The 20,362-nt window shown below is 41.3% G+C and overlaps 2 protein-coding genes across 9 annotated transcripts in view; one reads left to right on the top strand and one right to left on the bottom strand.

Annotated features, from left to right (window-relative positions):
• The window catches only part of PROS1 (protein S), a 490,278-nt gene that overhangs the window by 62,356 nt on the left and 407,560 nt on the right, over positions 1–20,362 (bottom strand). The window lies entirely within an intron of this gene.
• Positions 1–20,362, top strand: part of ARL13B (ADP ribosylation factor like GTPase 13B) — a 97,997-nt gene that overhangs the window by 8,798 nt on the left and 68,837 nt on the right. For 7 of the 8 annotated variants that reach the window (XR_007775159.1, XM_050959768.1, XM_050959772.1 and 4 more), the window contains exon 4: positions 4,456–4,705. Coding sequence is in view for 6 of the 8 variants with exons in the window: in XM_050959768.1 (XP_050815725.1) it covers positions 4,456–4,705 (250 nt within the window). In the remaining 2 variants the exon portion in view is untranslated. Of the gene's footprint in view, positions 1–4,455; positions 4,706–20,362 lie in introns of those variants that run through there. The other variant, XM_050959782.1, reaches the window with a different exon arrangement.

Here is a 20,362-nt window from a genome sequence, read left to right on the forward strand (position 1 = left end):
TATCACAACATAGTCAGGGAACTGTACAGCCTTAAAGTACCCCCATCAAGAGGGAGAGAAACATGTGAATCCACTCAAGAGAGGTGATAGCTGAGGAGCCTGGCCTGTTGGTGCTCCTTCTGGGCCATAGAGGGGAATATGGGTGCAGTTGCCCGGAACTATGATGTGTCACTTGTCATTATATGATGTATAACACTTTGAGACAGAAATGAATTCCCCCCTCATTCTACCAACCTGAGTTTATGATGTCCCTTTTAAAAATGACTTTTATTTGGGCTTCTTTCTTTGAGAATATAGGCAAATGACTCCATCGTAAAAATTCAAACCTTAGTCGAGTGAGTCAAGGGATCTGAAGGGAATTAGGCCCGCAGTTCCCTTTTACATTCAGTGGAAGTTTAGCACATAATTACCTTGGGCTTTTTTAAAATTCCAAGCCTAAATTTTCAAGGAGGTGAGAACCTAAGTGCATGTGCCCTGTTTGTCTGTGTGCACCTGCATCTGGGATTTGTGTGGCTAAGTGTGTGCACAATCACGATTCGTGTGTACATCTGTTCTGGGTGAGGGTGCATGCTCATGTCTGATGGCCATGCATGTCTTTTAGAATGTGAGTAGTTTTTCAGTCGTTCATTTTCTGGCACATGCAATATATAGTTTTCCTCATAGGGTAAGATGCTGTTTCTGTTAGAGAAGGAGCTGACTATAAATTGCCAGCTTTGTGACAGAAAGAGAGAGAAAAAATCTCCAGCTTTTTTTTTTTGGACTGATATTCTGGCTCATAATTTCATTTGAATAATTGCAACGATATAAAGTGTTTCTTCTGGTTAATGAGACATTTCACTTATTAGCATAGGTTAGAGAAATCAATAGATCTGATTTCTTTGTACAGAAATTGCTTTCTGATGAAATATACCACAATGTGCATACATCAGTTAACTTTATGTAAAGACAATGTTATAAGTATAACCTATTTTATGATATTGACCGTCAGTATAATTAGGAAAGGAATTAGAAGAAGGAAATGATGTGTATATAACTCAAAGGATGGTTCTAATGATATATTTTTATATCCTCATTTATATCCAAGAAAGCAACTTTCTAGACATTTTCTAGAGCAACAGCTCATTTGGCTTTGGAATTTTCTCTTGCTCCTCTGCACTGACTAATGCACATGCATGCAAGCCATAATTGGAATCGGATAAAATTGATGCTTTTAAAGACAAATGTTTGGTGTAACTTTGTGTTTGAGATGGTGAAAAGTTTTTCCAGCTGTGTGCATTTAATTCAGCATCTAGGGTGTGCTACACAATATACTGACAGGTATGAGAAGACACACTCTGCCCCAAAATGCTAGTTGAGGGTCAGTAAATCAATGGGTTTATCAGGTGTAAATGAGGTTATGAAGACTTTCCTCCCCAGTCTGTTCTTCTGGATCTTTTTTTTTAAAGACAGTGAATCCATAGTTGATATTTAATCTGCCATTGTTTCAGCACTGATACTAACACCTCCATCAGCAAAACAAACTAATTTTCCTCAAAATTTGACAGAAAGGTCCTCTTCCAGGATAAACTCTTTCTAGAAAGATGGAAAAAAACCGGACTAGGTATTTCCAATATGGGGTTCCGTATTAAGAGATTCTGACTCTGTTGAAAGTTTCTTAATGCCTCGTTGTGAAAACAGCTTGACCTAGAAATGTCACATTTGTTTTTTTCAACTGACCTCATGGTGGAGAGTGCATTTAATTAGTTTTCAGGGTTGATAGTAGCTAATTGTTCAGTTATGCTTGGGGGTCATTAATACTATCGGATGGTGAACATAATTTTAATTGAGTGCATTGTAATGCACGTGTGTCAAGTATAATTCCCAAATCTGGACCTTAGCGTCCAAAATATGGGTACTAGCATGAATTCCCCTAAGCTTAATTACCAGCTTAGATCTGATAGCGCTGCCACCAATCAGGAATTTTTAGGGCCTGATACCCTCTGGTCCCCCCAAACCTTCCCAGGGGACCCCAAGACCCAGATTCCTTGAGTCTCACAACAAAGGGGAATAAACCATTTCCCTTCCCCCTCCTCTCCTCCAAGTGTTCCCTCCCTGGGCTCCTGGAGAGAGATACAGATTCAAGCTCTGTGAATCTAAACAAAGCGATTCCACCCTTCCCCCCTCTTCTCTAATCTGGTTAAGTACAGACTCAATTCCCTCCAGCCTCAACAAGGGGGAAAAAAAACCAAACAGGTCTTCAAAAGCAAAACTTTTAATAAAAGGGACAGAAAAAGTAAAAGGTTTATCTCTGCAGTTTAGATGGTCAACAATACAGGGTCTTTTAGCTTATAGAAAATGAATAAACAGCCTTATCCAGAAAAAATACAATTTAAACTATTTCCAGCAGACTACACATTTGCAAATACAGAAAAAACAATATAAAAGCCTGTATTGTCTTTCTACCTTTGTACTGACAACTTGGAGACAGAAGATTAGAGAGCCTGAAGATTCCTGTGGTCATTCTCAGAGCCCAGAAAGAGAACAGACCAAGAACAAAGGACTCACACCCAAAACTTCCCTCCACCCAGATTTGAAAAAATCTTGTTTCCTGATTGGTCCTCTGGTCAGGTGTTGTTTGTTAACCCTTTCTAGGTGAAAGAGACATTAACCCTTAGCTATCTGTTTATGACAACGTGTATTCCAAATATATGCACCTTAATGTATTTTAACTTGCAGAACTCTCAACCAGCTGGACCAACCAGCACAGTGGGCAAAGACTTGCTATGAGGCGTCTGCAGCCAGGAAAGTTTTACAGAAAAGACTGTCCATCATAATCTGGGCCCTCTGAACTTTATAGTACAATGGGACTAAATTCTGTGGCGGCAGCCTCTAAAATTCTGCATCAACATTAACTTGTTCTGCGATCATGAAAAATACCCTTAGTTCTCACTGTGTCTCCCCCAGAAACACATACTATTCTGCTGTTTTGAAGATAACATTTTTTCACTATACTTTCCATTTATCCTGGCTGTGCAGTCTGGGTCTTGGCTCTTATGATGATGTCTAAGTGGTCTGGCTCAGAATTGCCATTCCTTGTTGTGCCAGCGAGGGAGGGTGCTTGTATCCATTTCAGTGGTTCATCATTCTAGTTTCACAAGCCTCAGCTGCTGCAGAGTTCTTCAGGCTGCTGCTTCTAACTCTTCCTGCTCTCTGGTTGCAAGCTGGACTCCAGCTGTTGCTCCACAACCCCCTGTTGTCTGGCTCCATGTAGCAGTGCACAGAAATCTAATTAGCTCCCTCCAAGGGAGGAGCTGGAAAGTGAGAAGAAGGGTAGCTCCCTTTTATGTGCACTCAGCCAGCCAGTTAGCTATCAAATCCAGCTTGGTAGCTGTTCTATACTTGCTTTACCTGTAAAGGGTTAAAAAGTCTGACTGCATGCATAGATAAAAGGGAGGAAGGATAGCTCAGTGGTTCGAGCATTGGCCTGCTAAACTCAGGGTTGTGGGTTCAATCCATGAGGGGCCATTTAGGGATCTGGGGCAAAAATCTGTCTGGGGATTGGTCCTGCTTTGAGCAGGGGGTTGGACTAGATGACCTCATGAGGTCCCTTCCAACCCTGATATTCTATTCTATGAAAAAGGAAGCCAAAAGAGCCAATGAGAAGGCTAGAACTTTTTTAAAATTGAAACAAGACTCCCCTTTTGTCTGTTTGTGGTAGTTCTCCCGGAGAGCAGGGGCAGGGCTGGACTATGTTGTTAAAGCTTGCGCGAGGTATGAAAAATCATTAAATCATGCCTAGACACTACTCATTTGAAACCCCAGATATGTAAGTACATCAAGAAGTGTCTGGGAAGATGCAGTTAGGTTTATCTATTTTATTTCTTTATGGCTTGTGGACTTCTCTGTGCTAACCCCCAAATGCTTTTGTTTTGCTTGTAACCATTAAGCTGGAAATCAAGAAAACCATTCTTGATGCTTAATTATTGTATTTGCTCTTTTTAAATCTATCAATAGCCTAAGTTCCAGATGTATTTTATTTTCTTTTTGTTTTTAATAAAATTTACCTTTTTAAAGCACAGGATTAGGATTTTTGGGTCCTAAAAGGTTTGTGCATATATTGTTTAATTAGCTGGTGGCAACAGCTGGTTTCCTTTGTTTTCTTTCTCAGCTCTTCCCCAGAGGGGTGGTGGTGAAAGGGCTTGAGGGTACCCCACAGGGAGGAATTCCCAAGAGTGCCTTCCTGGGTCTAAACGTTTTTTTTTTTTAATGACAAGGTAATTCTCATACAGAAGCACATGTTAATCTGGAATTAAGGTTGCAAACTTGTTTTCCATCTAAAACATGTAATTAGAGGCAAGTTGGCCATTTTAGTTGTATGGGCTTAGACCCTGAATTTTGACATACAAATCATAAAATAAATGAAATTGTTATAGCTAAAAGAATCTTTCACAAAATGTTTTCTTTATGATTTGACAGAGTCTCCTGAAGATGTAGCTCCAACAGTTGGATTTTCTAAAATTGACCTTAAACAGGGAAGGTTTGAAGTCACTATCTTTGACTTAGGAGGTGGAAAACGAATACGAGGCATCTGGAAGAATTACTATGCTGAGGCATATGGGATAATATTTGTTGTGGATTCCAGTGACACAGAGAGAATGGAAGAAACGAAAGAGACCATGACTGAAGTTCTAAGACATCCTAGGATATCTGGGAAGCCTATATTAGTGTAAGTAACATGAATAAATGATTAACTACTAATCTTTAACTTATTAAATGTTGTATGTATTCAGATTAGTACGATAATTCTCCCCCCTCAGCCTTTTTCACCTCTTTTAGTATCATTACAAAAGAATATAATAATAGCTGTATTTGGTCAGACAAGAGGTCCTTCTAGCTCAGGATCCTGTCTTCCCACAGGGGCCGGAGCTAGATGCTTCAGAGGGAATGAACAGAACAGGGCAATTTATTGAGTGATCCATCCCCTGTCACCTAGTCTTAGCTTCTGATAATCAGAGGTTTAGGGACACTCTGAGCATGGAGTTGCATCCCTGACTATCTTAGCTCAGACTCATTGGTGGACCTATCTTCTGTGAACTTATCTAATTCTTTTTTTTACCCCAGTTATACTTTTGACCTTCACAACATCCCTGAGCAAGGAGTTCCATGGATGACTATGCATTGTGTGAAGTAGTACTTCCTTATGTTTGTTTTAACCCGGCTGCCTATTAATTTCATTGGAAAACCCTGGTCCTTGTGTTATGTGAAGGAGTAAATAACACTTCCTTATTCACTTTCTCCACACCATTCATGATTTTATAGACTTCTATCATAACCCCCTTAGTTGTCTCATTTCTAAGATGAACAGTCGCAGTCTTTTTAATCTCTCCTTATATGGAAGCTGTTCTCCACCCCTAATCAATTTTGTTTTAATGGTTCCTAATATTCTATTAGGTTTTTTTTGACAACCACTGCACATTGAGCAGATATTTCCAGAGCACTATTCAAAATGAGTCCAAGATCTTTCTTGAGTGGTACCAGTTAATTTAGACTCCATCACTTTGTATGTATAGCTGGGAATGTATTCCCGTATGCATTACTTTGCATTTATCAAGATTGAATTTCATCTGTCATTTTGTTGCCCAGTCACTCAATTTTGTGAGATCTCTTCATAACTCATCACAGTTAAGTCCAAAGCAGACTACCTTGTTTAATTTTGTGTTGTCTCCAGATTTTGCTACCTGACTGTTTACCCCTTTTTCCAGTTCATTTATGAATATGTTGAACAGCACTGGTCGTATTACAGAGCCCTGAGGGACCTTGCTATTTGCATCTCTCCACTGAGAAAACTAAGAGTTTTTCCTGCCTTTTAACTAGATACTGATGCATGAGAGGACCTTCCCTCTTACCCCATGACTGCCTACACAGTATTACAGTTGCTGTACTGCATTGTGGTATTACTGATGTATTTTTACACATCAGTCTAAGTATTATGGTGTTAGGGGGCTAATTCTTATTTTGAGCTTATTCAGAACTTTGTTCTCTTTCGTCTTGAACTGAATGTCATGAATACTCTAATTACATTTGTGGCATTTGGTCATCTCATATTTAGGCCGTTGTAAGTTCAGTTTATTCACATTTGTTTCAGTAAAAGTAGAGAAGTTCAACGAATGACGTAGTATTTTTGTACTTAATACTTTGGTATTGTTTCCATTGATACAGTAGCTTCAAGGCAGTTTGGTGTGGTATATTGTGTGAAAACATCAGTACAGGCATTATGCAGTGATGATACGCTTATTTTTATAAATGGCTCTTTATATTTTATATTACCAATACTGCTGGGCAAACATTTTCAGCTGAATTTTTCTCCAAAATATGCACATTTGGGTTCATTTCAGTACATTTTTTGTTTCAGACAAAACAATTCAGTTTCAGAAATGTCAAAATGGTTCGTTTTGACACCATCCTAGTGAAACACTTTGATATTTTTTGTAGTTAGATTCACAAGGGGATTTAGGCATTGTTCACAAAACTACTGGAAGAGAAGGTGGTGATGGTGGTGCTGCCTGTTGTATTCATTTAGATGGAATAAAGGGGACTAATGAGTCAAATGTGTTAATATAACTGAGCCACTGTCCAACATTAGACAGTGTCAAACAAAATTCAGGGTTTGGTATACAGAAACCTTAGCCTATTTAGTACCAGTACAGCACATAATTAAAAATCCTTTTTTAACCTGTTATTAAAGATACAGAAAATGAAGACGAAAAAGTGAAAGCATTTGAAATGTAGAGTATAAGACTTGCATTTTAAAAATATCCTTTGTTCCTTTTCTGCTAAACCCGTAGAAATTTTTAGAAGGAAACACCCCCCCCCCCCCGTTTTTTTTTATTTTGACAGTCTCTTAGATGGTATTAAAGATGGTGATAACTGCCCTTTTTTGGAGAAAAGGCGTTATTTGAGCTGGGTTGGAGCTGTTGCTGTTCTTGGAAACAAAGTTGGATCCCATTTCCTAGAGGAGAAAACAAGACAAGCACATACAAAAGGAGAGAGAAAAGAACAGCAGAGATGAAAAAATGCAGCTTCTGTCTCTGATGTTGACTTTCATTTGCAACCTCATTGCTAGAGAAATACAGGGACAATACATAGTCTTATCAGCCATTTTGACAGTTGGCAAACTTGTACCACCAGTGGAGGTGGCAGTGTTGTCTGGTTCCTTCTCTCTGACCTTTTTTGGTCAGGGCCTCATTTGGGATTAGAGTGAAGCAGCTCCAGGGTCCTAGGAGACAATGGGGGTGGCAGACGTGACTGTGAAGCTCACTCCTTCCCCTTCTCTTATCTTTCAGTCAGTCAGCATCACATTAGTCAGCTTTTCCTCTCTGCTAATTTTCTTCTTACAAAGAGACATTGTGAAAACCCCAAAAGGAGTAATGCGCAGAACAGCCTATCTCCTCACTATATTGTCCATCAAATAGGCCTAATCTGTGACATAACAGTTTTAGTTCATTGATTTCCAGTTCTACGCTATTCTTATTTGCCAAGCATTATCCTAACACAAGTCTTTGAGTTATGCCATAGGCCTTTTTGTTTTTACTAATTAATCTTTGTTTCTTTTGCACCTTTACCCATCACCATTTGATCTTACAGGTGGTTATTGAGACTTCTTATAAACTTCACACTCATTTTCTACAGTTGAGCTCACTGTTAGGGTAAACTTCTAGGACCAGTAATCACAATATGCCTCCTCCACCCATATGCACAATAGGCCAGTTGCTGGGGCACTCAAATGGGATGGGGAGCCCTGTGTTCAAATCCCTTCTCTGGAGGGATTTGAACTCGAAGTGTTGCATCCCAGTGAGTATCCTAATCACCAGGCTATAGAGTATTGTGGAATGGGACTCTCATTCTGTTGAAGCTGTTCCTCTTAGTATAAAATACTTGAATAGCCATTGGGCCGGGGTGGAGAGAAGAGAGTATGACTATATTCAGGGGTTAGAGAGCATACCTGGATTCCAGTCCCTGTTCCAGAGGTGAGTGCTCTAACCACTGGACTGATGGTTATAAGGGGTACCACCTCCTCTTCATTTGTGAATCTAGCCTTTCATTTTATTTGCTTTTATTAAAAATACCTAATGCAAAACAGTGCATTCAGCCCAAACAGAATCTATTCAGTTTTTTTTACAACTGCTGTTGAATAAAAAAACACCCCAGTTATTTGCCCAGCTCTATTTACCAGTAAATTTAACATTCATAAGTTGTGCGTATCTAACACAAGGTGGTGCTACTGGTACGTGAACAGAAAAAACTAATTAGAGAAAGCTGACTTTAATAATAGTTGGGATTTGTTTTTGCTTTTGGTGCATATGCTTAATTTCAAAAAAAATGGAGGGTTTCCAAAGGTCTAGCAACTAGAAAAATATTAAATTTTGTTTGAATATGATTGACTTCTGGTATTCTACTTCTCCTAAAGTTCTCTGTTAAAAACAAATATTTGAAGAACACCAGAAATAACAAACTTTACTAATTCCCTTTTTAGAACAATTGTGCAAAAGTAAGACTGTACAATAGCTTTGCCAAAAGAAAGATGGATGTCATAAGTGGTAAACTAGGACAAAACCCATGTGTGGAGGGCACAAAATTGAATTTTATAATACCACATATATACAGTGTGTCAGTTTATCCTTACAAGGTTATCTACAAGGTTACCATGCATATAATTTGGAGGGGAAGCTCTTTGCTTTAAAGCTCAAGTGCTGGGAATCTGCTAGTGGATGAGACTCCAAAAGTGAAACTGACTAGTCTATCTTAATCAAATTAAGCGAAGTGCAGAAAGCAAACAGCATAAATGTTGAAAAGTAAATTACGTTTTTTAGTTGTCTTCTTGTTATCTATGATGGTGTTGGTGTTACTGGGAAGACGACAAATCTACTTCTACAAATATTTTAACCCAACAGTGTTTTTAAAAATGAAATGGTGACAGCCGTCAACTATCACAGCCTCTCTAAATGAATAAAAATTGTTCAGCTTTCCATTATAAAATCTCTAGGTCCCGATCCTGTAGTTGGGAAGGGTGGGCCTTTGTGCCTATACAGAGCCCCTGTGACTTCAGTGGACTTGACAAAGGCATATGCTCCTCTCTGCATGGGTCTAATTGCAGGATCAGCACCATAATCGGAGTGCGGTGGGCTAACTCAATCTTCAAGTTTATTGAACTTGTTGCTTTTTATCTGATTGACAGTACAGGATTTGTGGCCTGATGCCAAAATTCATGTTGTCCATAAATCCTAGCCCTGAAAAGGAATTCACCCATGCACAGCCCTGTGGCCCCACATGAGACAGTGGATCTTTTTCCAGGATTGGTGCAATATATTGTATGGTTCCCTTTCTCTGTTCTGGTGCCGCTGGCATAATTGCCAAGCTTTCTGCAGCTTCAGGAGACATGTTATACGAATTAAATAATTTGTATAATGTGGAGGTTGTTGCCACAGGATTTAGGGGTGCTTGACACAGAATTTGGTCCCGTTGTGCCAAGGAGTACTTGAACCCTGGATACGAGGCCTTGGACAGTAAGCAGGGCTGTGAACAGCATAGAAATATAGCGCTTGGTAGAGGAGAAGAGACCAGGACCCATGGGATCTTGATCACAGTCCAGTGCACCTATAAAAGATTATTCTATGGGGAAAAGATCTTGCACTGTCTCTCACTTAGACATGAGTGTCATGTGGCAGGTCTGTCCTTCACAAAACATAAACAAATGAAACCACTTCTTAAGACCAGAGTACAGGAGATGACAACATAGCAGCATATGGAGTGTTTATATTGTGGAGATCGGTCTTTTAAATATTCCATTGCTTTCATTTTTTGAAGAAGTGTAGTTTTATTTTATCTAGTATTTCTTACTGTTCATGTTTAATCCTGAATAGTTTTCCTTTGTTTTCAAAACGAAATCATTAGCTTGGAAAATGTCACTTACAGAGCAAAGAGTATGAACAATAATTAAGGCTAAGATTTTGTCATGGATATTTTTAGTAAAAGTCAGAGATAGGTCATGGGCAATAAAGAAAAATTCATGGAAGCCCATGAGCTGTCCTTGACCTTTACTAAAAATATCCCTGACAAAATAGGAAGGGATTGGGCAGCGGCAGGGTGGTTGGGATATCTGGGCCCCCCCCCGCCTGTGGGAGCTCAGAGCTCCAGGGTCCCTATGCCACCAGCAGCGGAGGAGAGCTACAGGGTCCCCCTTACCTCTCCCCCCTCCCCAGAGGCGGGGAGCATTGTGGGAATCCCTCTGCCACCACCACAGTGGGGAGCTGCAGAGGTCCCCATGGCAGCTAGGGAACTGCCTGGGGTCCCCCTGCAGCAACTGAGAGACTGGGGGCCTGCTGCCTCAGGTGTGTGTGTGGGGGGGTACCTTACAGCTTTCTGCTACTGCGGGAGCCGGCGGGACCCTGCAGCTTCCAGCTGCCAGGGCTTAAGTCACGGATTCCATGACTTCTGCAACCTCTGACAAAACCTCAGCCTTTATAATAATTAGTCTTAAACCTGGTGTCTATGTTGGAGAAAATTGCTTAAAATCATATTAAATCTGTTTATTTGATGCAAATAACGTTTATTGTACATGTGGTAGAAAACTAAAATTTAGTAAATGGTGCATTGACTTTTGAAGATAAAGTTCTGGAAAGTAGAACTTTATAAATATGTCTAAAGTACAGTATATTTAACTGTTAAGAATATATTTTTAATCATTTTTTCCCTACTCTGTTGAAATTAAGAGAAAAAGCAACACATGCGTGCACACAAAAAACAAAGTATCAGGTGAATAATGACATAACTAAATGGAAGGAACCAGTCTCTGGAGTCACAGCTCAATTCTGTTTCATTTTCAGCATGTGTGTGCTGAAGAGTGATGAGAATGGTTGAGATATGATCACTGATTAGAACAAATAGATATTCATGTTTCTTTTTAAGCATGAAATACCTGTTATAGATTGAGCTAAAATGCCATCAATTTAACATGGCTGGCACTGTTTTAATCTAATCTATCTATCCTAAATTATCGTGCAGTGTATAAGATTATTCACTCATACAAAAGCAAATGCTCATGTTGTCCATACATTGAAGTATAGTTGAAGTATTAGAATGTACCTAGGGCCCTTTTTGGTTTTCTGTACAGCAAGAAAAGCCTTACTGCATGTCCATAATCTGTTTAATAAACAATCTGCTTATCAGTTATTGTATGCAAGGCCATAGAAAACCATCTTTCTTCTAAGGAAGCTGAAGGAAGGCTGAAGGAATTGGGTTTGTTTAGTTTGGAAAAGAGAAGACTGAGAGGGGACATGATAGCAGTTTTCAGGTATCTAAAAGGGTGTCATCAGGAGGAGGGAGAAAACTTGTTCACCTTAGCCTCCAATGATAGAACAAGAAGCAATGGGCTTAAACTGCAGCAAGGGAGATTTAGGTTGGACATTAGGAAAAAGTTCCTAACTGTCAGGGTAGTTAAACACTGGAATAGATTGCCTAGGGAAGTTGTGGAATCTCCATCTCTGGAGATATTTAAGAGTAGGTTAGATAAATATCTATTAGGGATGGTCTAGACAGTATTTGGTCCTGCCATGAGGGCAGGGGACTGGACTCGATGACCTCTCGAGGTCCCTTCCAGTCCTAGAGTCTATGAGTCTATCCCTTTTTAAACCAGGCAATAACTTATTTTGGCTGTCCTCGTTGCAAGGCTATCTGCACCTCAGCATTTTGTGTTCCCTCTCATGTCTTAGGCTTTGTGCCTTAGCCTCTCCTGGAGTGGAATTCCACAATTCTCCCCCTCTTAGATTGGGCTCTGGGATACAGCACCCTGTTTAATCAACCAATCTTATCTAGACTGTCTGACTGAGGTCGGCACCTGTAGTTCTTCCTGACCGTAGTGAATATAGTGACCACACACCCTTCTTAAAACAAAGTACTGTAGGAATAGGAATAAAGCATTTAGAGAGGATTTTTAATGTCTACATGCATGTCAACCTTACCTAAGGCTTGCCATCCCTGATAATAACCTATTTAGGCCTCACTTCTGCACTTGGTTCCCCTGAACAACTACCCTCATCTCTTCAGAGAGACTTTTTGACTTGCTGTACTCGTTTGCTCTTCTGCCTAGGTTGGTTGTGCCCTTCTAGACAAAATTGGATTTGCAGACTGGCTGAGGAGGAGATAGACCCTTTAAAGCTAACAGTCCTTAATAACCTCTAAGTGTTTGCTGAAAGGTGTCTTATTTTGAGCCTTTCTTTTGTTTCCTGCATGTTTTTGCTTACAGCCCCCTGTTAAACTAAACCAATATAGTCATACAGTAAATATCCCAGTAACCACGTCAACATAGAGTATTCATAAATTGTTACAGAACAGCTCCAGTTCCATCAGTAGCTAATAAAAATTGCATTGGGAAGGAACGATGGCGGTAAAGGCTCAGAAATGAAACTCAATCCGGGCCCTGATCTCAGCTCTGCCACAAACCTTGTGTCACCTTCAACAAATCAGTGTAGTGCCTGACTTTTTTTTTTTTTTTTTAATAGAACAGGTGCAGTTATATGTATTCAAATACCTCAATTGTACACACAAAGTATTTGTAGTTACATGGTGAGTTATGCGCCTAACTGGTCATGAATGCATGAAGATGCCTATCTTATATATACATAATCACATGATTGTTTGAAAATCAGGCTCTTAAATGTTTCTTCCTCCAGTTTGCTCATCTGTGAAATGATGATAGTACAGTAACTCCTCGCTTAACGTTGTAGTTATGTTCCTGAAAAATGCAACATTAAGCAAAACGATATTAAGCGAATCCAGTTTCCCCATAAGAATTAATGTAAATGGGAGGAGGGGATTAGGTTCCAGGGAATTTTTTTTTTGCCAAACAAAAGGCATTATATACATTTTAAAACATTTTAAACAAGCAATTTAGTACAGGTATAAGTTTTAAACATTTTTAAATAAACAATTTAATACTACAGTCATCATTGCTGAGTATTAAGCGATGGGAGGTGCCCCCGCCTGACCCCACACACACACAGCCCACTGGCACTACAGACAATGAGGCAGGCAAGGAGGGAAGGTGCCATAGGCTAGGAGAAGCACGTTGTGCAGCAGCAGCAGCTTCCCCTACTGTGCAAGCACCAGGGGTGGGGGGCTCAACCCTCGGCCTGCCCACTCCACCCCTTCCCCCAAGCCCCCACCCTTAACCTTGCCTCTTCTCCCCACCACTTCCTCCCCATTTATTCCACACGCCGCATCCTCGTTCCTTCCCTGCCTCCTACCCATGGCATTCAGCTGGTTTATGGCATTCGGAAGGCAGAGGAGGGAGGGGGAGCCTGCGTGCCTAGTCCTCGCTCCTCTCTCTTGCCTCCTGAACACCGCAAACCAGCTGATTGCTGTGGGCAGGAGGCGGGGGGAGCAGGGGGAAGGTGCTGATCCGTGGGGTCTATCGACAGCCAGGAGGTGCTGGGGGGAGCATAGAGGAGCTGATAGGGGGACTGCCAGCTGTGGACAAAGCAGGCAGCCAAATGACGTTATAGTGGGGCATTGCACAGATTTAAATGAACATGTTCTGTAATGGAGCAGGGACGTAAGATCGAAACAACATTAAGCAAGAGGACACTAAGTGGAGAGTTACTGTACCTCACTCACAAGGGTGATGCGAGAGTAAATTAATGTTTGTTAAGCACATTCAGACTCTCTGATAGAAGGTGCTGATTACGAGCAATGCAGGAATACTTTTTTTGTTTTGTTTAATAAAGAATTCCATCTTTGTGAGTGCCCCAGAGCAGCCCTGTGCACAAACACATGTTGATATATTTGGTAAGTGCAACTGGATGATAGGTTAGGACTAAAATTAAAATGTGTCCTTCCAAAGAGGGGTCAATTTCATGTCCATAAACTTGCCATGCTGTAGCAGTCCCTAGTCTGGTATCTCTAACAGCAGTTAGTTCCTGATACTACAGAGAAGTGCAGTAAGAAAGCAGAAGTGTGATAATTAGCCCTACATACAAGGTCTCAGAATACACTCTAAGAATTGGAGCTAGGCTATGCCCTGAAGCATGAGGGTTTATATCCCTTCCAGACTTTTTATCATTTATTGTGATAATTCTGAATATACTTGTTATACGTATACATGTCCAGTCCCTTTTTGAATATTGCGAAATTCTTGGGTTCAGTAAACGCAGGTGTAAATGAGTTTCTCATTTTAACTTTATCAGTTTTGAATTTGCTACCTTCTAATTTCATTGTCTCCTGAGACAGGGAGAGCAGAAATCACCGACCACTCTTCTCTCTACCACTTATTATTTTATATGCTTATATCATGTCCCCTTTTATTGCTTATCTTAGGAAATGAATCTCAATTTTTTAAACTCTCTGCATATGAGGATTTTCCCATGCCTGTAATCATTCTTGGCACTATTCTCTGAGCCCTTGTTGATTGCTGCAATATCTTTTCTTTGAAACAGGATAACCAGTTCTGTATGAAGTACAGGATATTCAAGATGAGAGCACACCCGGATATCTATTTAATACAACTAGATAGAATTTCTAGATCTGCCATCTCCCTTTGCATTAACTGACATGTCTGAAGATACATAAGAGCATGTCCAAATACAATTCCAGTCCATGTCAGGTAAAATAAATGCCTATTAAAGTGTGTAGTCCATTTTATCAGTATAGCTGTGGGTGCTCAGTTTTGCTGAAAATCAAAACCTAGGTGTGTCAAGTTGAGTGTCCAAAAATTCAGAGGTGCACAGTTGGTGAACACTTTTGGAAAGTTCAGTAATTGGTAGTTCAGTAATTGTGTTGATGCACAAGAATAAGTAGAATCTGGTTCCTGTAAATTTGACCAGGGCTAATAAGTAAAAAGCAGTAAAAAATTTCTATCTTTTTTTCCCCTCTATTAAAGTTAACAAATATAACTGAATATACATAGGAAACAGATCTTCTTGATTAAACTGTTCCTTTTTTATTTTTCGATCTAAAACTTTTTGACTTGAGCTGTACTTTAAGAAACCATGTCACCGTAGTTTTATGAGGTGTGAGAGACATTATGCCCCATATTCTTCATTGAGATATTGTTATGAAGTGATTATGGCATAACTAAGATGTATTTTAGGCGAGATGGGTCATGTGAGGTATCATTGAAAAGATAATGATTTACTGAATATGATTATCCTATTTGTTTGCATGTATCATTTCTGTATCTGAAGTTAAGAATATTGACTATGGTATCAATTACCAGTGGTTTACACCTGGGGAATGCCCACCAGACAGAATGCAGTCAGTCTAGATGGCTCACTGTGAGGAAGAGCCATTAGACAGAACAATAGGTCTTTGAAGATGCTAATCTCCTACCTTTCTGGAAAGACTTCCTGAGGACCTTACAATTAGTCTTTGAGTTATGTCTGTAGGGTCATGTGATTAAATCACCTGGTACTGGAATCCATCTCGGAATACCAGTGTTTTTCCACTGACTGGCGTGGGAACTAAGTTTGGAAACAAAGGCTTCCCACCATAAGCAAAAGCTGTTTGAGGCAGGGGAGTGACCTCAATGTGGGTCATTCTTCACTGTCTCTTCGCCCAAGATGACTGCTGGAAACATCTAAGAAAAAGACTGGGAAAAGCAGAAGAACTGAGCCCAGGCTGGAAAGATGTCTGGCCTGTGAAGGAAATGCCTAGAGTTTTAAGCTGCAAGCAAGAACAGCTTGCCTTCAAGAACCTCTGCACTCTGCCTAAAACAACAGTTAGGGTGAGAATGTGCTAGTTATAACCAGTTTCTTTAGTATATTGAGCTTAGCTTGCATGTTTGTGTCATTTGCTAGGTAATTTGCTTTGATCTGTTTGCTATCCCTTATTATCAATTAAAATCTACCTTTTGTAGTTAATAAACTTGTTTAGTTTTGTCATAACTCAGTGTGTAGAATTCATAACTAGGGGGCAAAAAGCTGTTGCATCTCTCTCTCTCCACGTTGAGGGAAGGAGCGAATTTCACGAGCTTGCGCTGTACAGTTCTCTGTGCGGCACAGGGTGGTGTAATTTTTGAGTTTTCACTCCAGAAGGGGGTGTGCACTTGAGTATCTGGGTAGTTCCTTTGCTGAAGTCTTCCCATGCGGGGGCTAGTCAGAAAGCCTGCATGTTTCAACAGCTGGGTGTGTCCCTATGTGTATGTATGCTGGTGAAAATGTGAGACCGGGAGCGGGTCTGCAGCTTGTTACAACAATACAGTTAAAGGGAGCACAGGCTGCTGGCACAGGCTGGCTCATTGTTACCCCAGTTCCAAGTGGTATCCCAGGGGAACCCATCAGAATGTGGTTATCAGTAATAATTATGTCTTGGAGTTTAATGTCGTTTTTAGACATCTCTCTTTAGGTCAGGGGTCAGCAACTCTTCAGAAGTGATGTGCCGAGTCTTCATTTATTCACTCTGATTTAAGGTTTCCCGTGCCAGTAATACATTTTAACATTTTTAGATGGTCTCTTTCTATAAGTCTATAATATATAACTAAACTATTGTTGTATCTAAAGTAAACAAGGTTACTTTAAAAATGTTTAAGAAGCTTAATTTAAAATTAAATTAAAATGCAGAGCCCTCCGGACCAGTGGCCAGAACCCGGGCATTGTGAGTGCCACTGAAAATCAGCTTGCGTGCTGCTTTTGGCATGCGTGCCATAGGTTGCCTACCCCTGCTTTAGGTCCTGGTGGCATCTGCTTTTTAATTTATCCATAGCGAGAAGTAGTATCTTAAGACATTGGCCTACTACATTTTCTTTGCCATACAACACTACTGCTTAATTTGCTAAGCTTGTTTTGCTAATGTTGGTCTTGTAAGAATGTTAGAACACTTAAATGGCTAATCAATATTTTATATGCAGTGAACAGCAGTGGAAAATAAGTTAGAGTAATAGAAAGTAAGACTTGTGTTCCATTGATTCATATGGGTCAGTTCTCTCATCGATGTCTTAGCGCTTTAAACAGATCTCTAATGCTAATGGATTTTCTTCTTTTGTGCTTAAATTCCCCTATGCTCTAATTGGGAGGGAGGGTCTAGATCTCATATTATGTAGACAAATATCCAGCCTGCTGGCATTATTAAAAATGATCTTCTCTCTCTAAGTGCTTGAAAGCATGACAATGAGAGAGTAAATTTCATAAAAATGTCAGTGATAGCCCTTGAGGCTTATAATAGATTGCTGGGTAGGGCAAGGGTAAATGTTGTATTTTCAATACAGAAAGTTATTTTTCATTTCTGCTATCATTTTGTTAATGAGGGACTGTAACTGCTAATGTATCAAATAGTTGCAAAACACAGTCATGACTGACTAACGCACTTTTCTAACCAAAATGTATTTTCCTTTGCCTGTTAGCTTTTCTGTATAACTCTGTGGCTATAGAAAGCCCATTTTATGTTCTAGTAAACTGTACTAATAAAATCTTGTGTTTTTATTATACAGTACCTCAGTCGCCTTGACTAACCAACATAAATGATCCACATCAAAGTCTCACAATGTCCATATACGTTCTACTTTTATCAGTTAATAGCAGCCTTTGCTAGACAAAATATGACCAGGGATCTTTACACATTTTGAGCCCTACTCCTGTTTTTTTCTTTCCTCTCAAAACCTTGGTAATAAATTATGTATTTGTCTGTCTTATTGTGCTCTAATACGGACAGCAGAAACAAATTCTTTCACTATTTACTTCCTCCTAGATGGAAAATTATTTTCATAACTATTGTTGAAAACCTGGGCTTTATTCCATGTTCAAAAATAGAAGCATTTTTTTCCTTTGAAGTAAACTGTGTTTTATTAAACATCCCTAACATGTTAGCAGGAAGAGCTAGATTGGTAACACATTTTCTTCACAGATAAGAATGCAATATGTACATCTATACCACATGGGATCTTATGTAAACAGGTGGTGTTTGTTAAAATTTGCATTTCATTAGAACAATATTTTAGGCAGGATTTCTTGAACTTTTGTCATAGTTTTCCTCCCATTCAGGTACAGAAAAAATGCCACGTTTTGTTTTTTTTTCTTTAAAGGGTGCAGGGGACGGTGCATGTTGGTAGTATATTAGCCACGGCAGCCTTCTCTCTCTCTCTCTGCTGGCTTGTTTCCACTTAACTCTTCCAAAGCCAAAGTGACTATAGAGTATACACAGAATACCAGGGGTCTCAAACTCAAATTACCACAAGGGCCACATAAGGACTAGTACATGGGCCACATAAGGACTAGTACATTGGCCTCAGGGCTGCATCATGAAACCTTTCCATACAATGATACAAAAGTATAGTCAAAAATGGGGGAAAAAAAAAAAGTACTACTACAGCTAAGTGAGACCTGTGCGGTTGTGCTGAACATATCTTGGCTCGCCTGGCCCGCCAGCTACTCTGGAGGCACCAGGAGGGATTTGATCTGAAAGGGAAAATGGAGAGCCAGGGCAAGACACTTGGCTCTCACCTCCTGAGTCTAGGATTTAAAGCCAAACTGATGTTACATGATAGGAGTTTGCTGGCTCAGTTTAGGCTCTTGTGGTCAAGTCTCTTATGACTCCTGTCTGTTGATTTAAAGGTAGTCTAGGGCTCTGGGGCCAGAGGTATGGCAACATGTGCAGGATGCAGTCCTTGAGACTCCTCAGCTCTGAGCACCAGGGCTGGGATTAAAAGCAAAGAGGACACTAACTTCCACAAGGTGATGTTCTGTTCTAACTGTTCCTGTGGGGGAAGAGCCTCCTAGTTCAAGTACACAAAAGAATGAAAATGCTGAAGGGGCAGGCAGCAGCCAGCTGCAGTTTGCAGGCAGGGAGCATGTGCCGCATGTGAGCACATGTCTTGTAACAGGAGGCAGGAGGTGCTGTCCTGAGATCGTGGGGGATAGACGCACATTGATCTGATTCAAGTAAACAAAACCATCCAACCCGTGCCTTCAAGAGAACTTTCCACCAAAATCACTGACCCGCAAAGCTGCAAACATTCCACCTTCGTCAGGCAGCAGCCAAAGCAGAATGCCAAACCATCTCACTCAAACGACAAAACACGCCCCCTCCCTGCCCCATGCCAACTCCTTCCCCAAATCCCCAGCCCCAACTCTTCCCTGCCTCCTCCCTTGAGCATGCCACGTTCCCGCTTCTCCCTCTCCCGCTCCCCTTCCCGGAGCATGCAAACAGCTGTTTGGCAGCGGCTGGGCAGGAAGCTCTGGGAGGTAGGCGGAAGAACGGGGACATGGCGTGCTCAGGAGAGGAGGAGGAGGTGGTGGGGTGGGTGGAAGAGGGGGGAGCTTGGGTGCCAGTGGGTGCAAAGCACCCACTAACTTTTCCCTGTGGGTGCTCCAGCCCTGGAGCACCCACGGACTCAGCACTTATGGTGGGCCCGTGGGCCGCCTGTTTGAGACTCCTGCAGTATACCATAGAACAACGGTTTTCAAACTTTTTTTCTGGCGACCCAGTTGAGGAAAATTGTTGATGCCTGTGATCCAGTGGAGGTGGGGATGAGAAATTTGGGAGGGGCTCAGGGCTGGGGCAGAGGGTGGGGGTGAGGGCTGCAGGGTGGGGCCAGGAACGAGAGGTTCAGGGTGTGGGAGGAGGCTCAGGGCTGGCATAGGGGCTTGGGGCGTGGGTTTGGGGCGAGGGCTTACCTCTGATGGCTCCTGCTTAGCTGTGCAGCCAGGGTGCAGAGGCAGACTTCCCGCCTGTCTTGGCACTGTGGACCATGCTGTGCCACGGAAGCAGCAAGTTCAGCTCCTAGGCAGAGGCGCGCAAGTGGCTCTAGGTGACTCTCACCTGCAGGCACTGGCCCCGCAGTGCAGAGCCAGTGCTCGGGGCGGGGGCAGCGTATGGAGCCCCATGGCCCCCCGCACCTAGGAGCCAGACCTGATGCTGCCTGCTTCCAGGCCGCAGCGCTGTGTTGGAACAGGTAGGAACTAGCCTGTCTTAGACGGGCAGCAGCGCCAACGGGACTATTAATGGCCTGGTCGGTGGTGCTGACGAGAACCGCCGCGACTCAGTGCCTTCCATTCCGCGACCCAGTAGTGGGTCACGACCCGCAGTTTGAAAACCATCGCCATAGAAATTTCTGCTTTAGTAGAAAGCTTTTGGAAGAAAAAAAAAATTCTTGTGCTTTTTGTGCCTGAAACTCAGCTTAATAAATATTATCTTAATGCTGACGGACTACAGGTAGATTAGATAGATAGATCTTTCGATCGATCGATCGTAGCCCACTTAGACTTTGTGTGTTTTCACTAATGTTTTTGGATGTCCCAGTTTGTGGTTGCTGAACTTGAGACTTATTTAAAGAGGCCTGATTTTCAGAAGGACCTTCTGGAAGTTAGGCTGCACTCAAGTGTGTCAAATTGAGTACCCC

The sequence above is a fragment of the Gopherus flavomarginatus genome, chromosome 1 (genome assembly GCF_025201925.1).
Source record: "Gopherus flavomarginatus isolate rGopFla2 chromosome 1, rGopFla2.mat.asm, whole genome shotgun sequence".
Classification (NCBI taxonomy): Eukaryota; Metazoa; Chordata; order Testudines; family Testudinidae; genus Gopherus; species Gopherus flavomarginatus.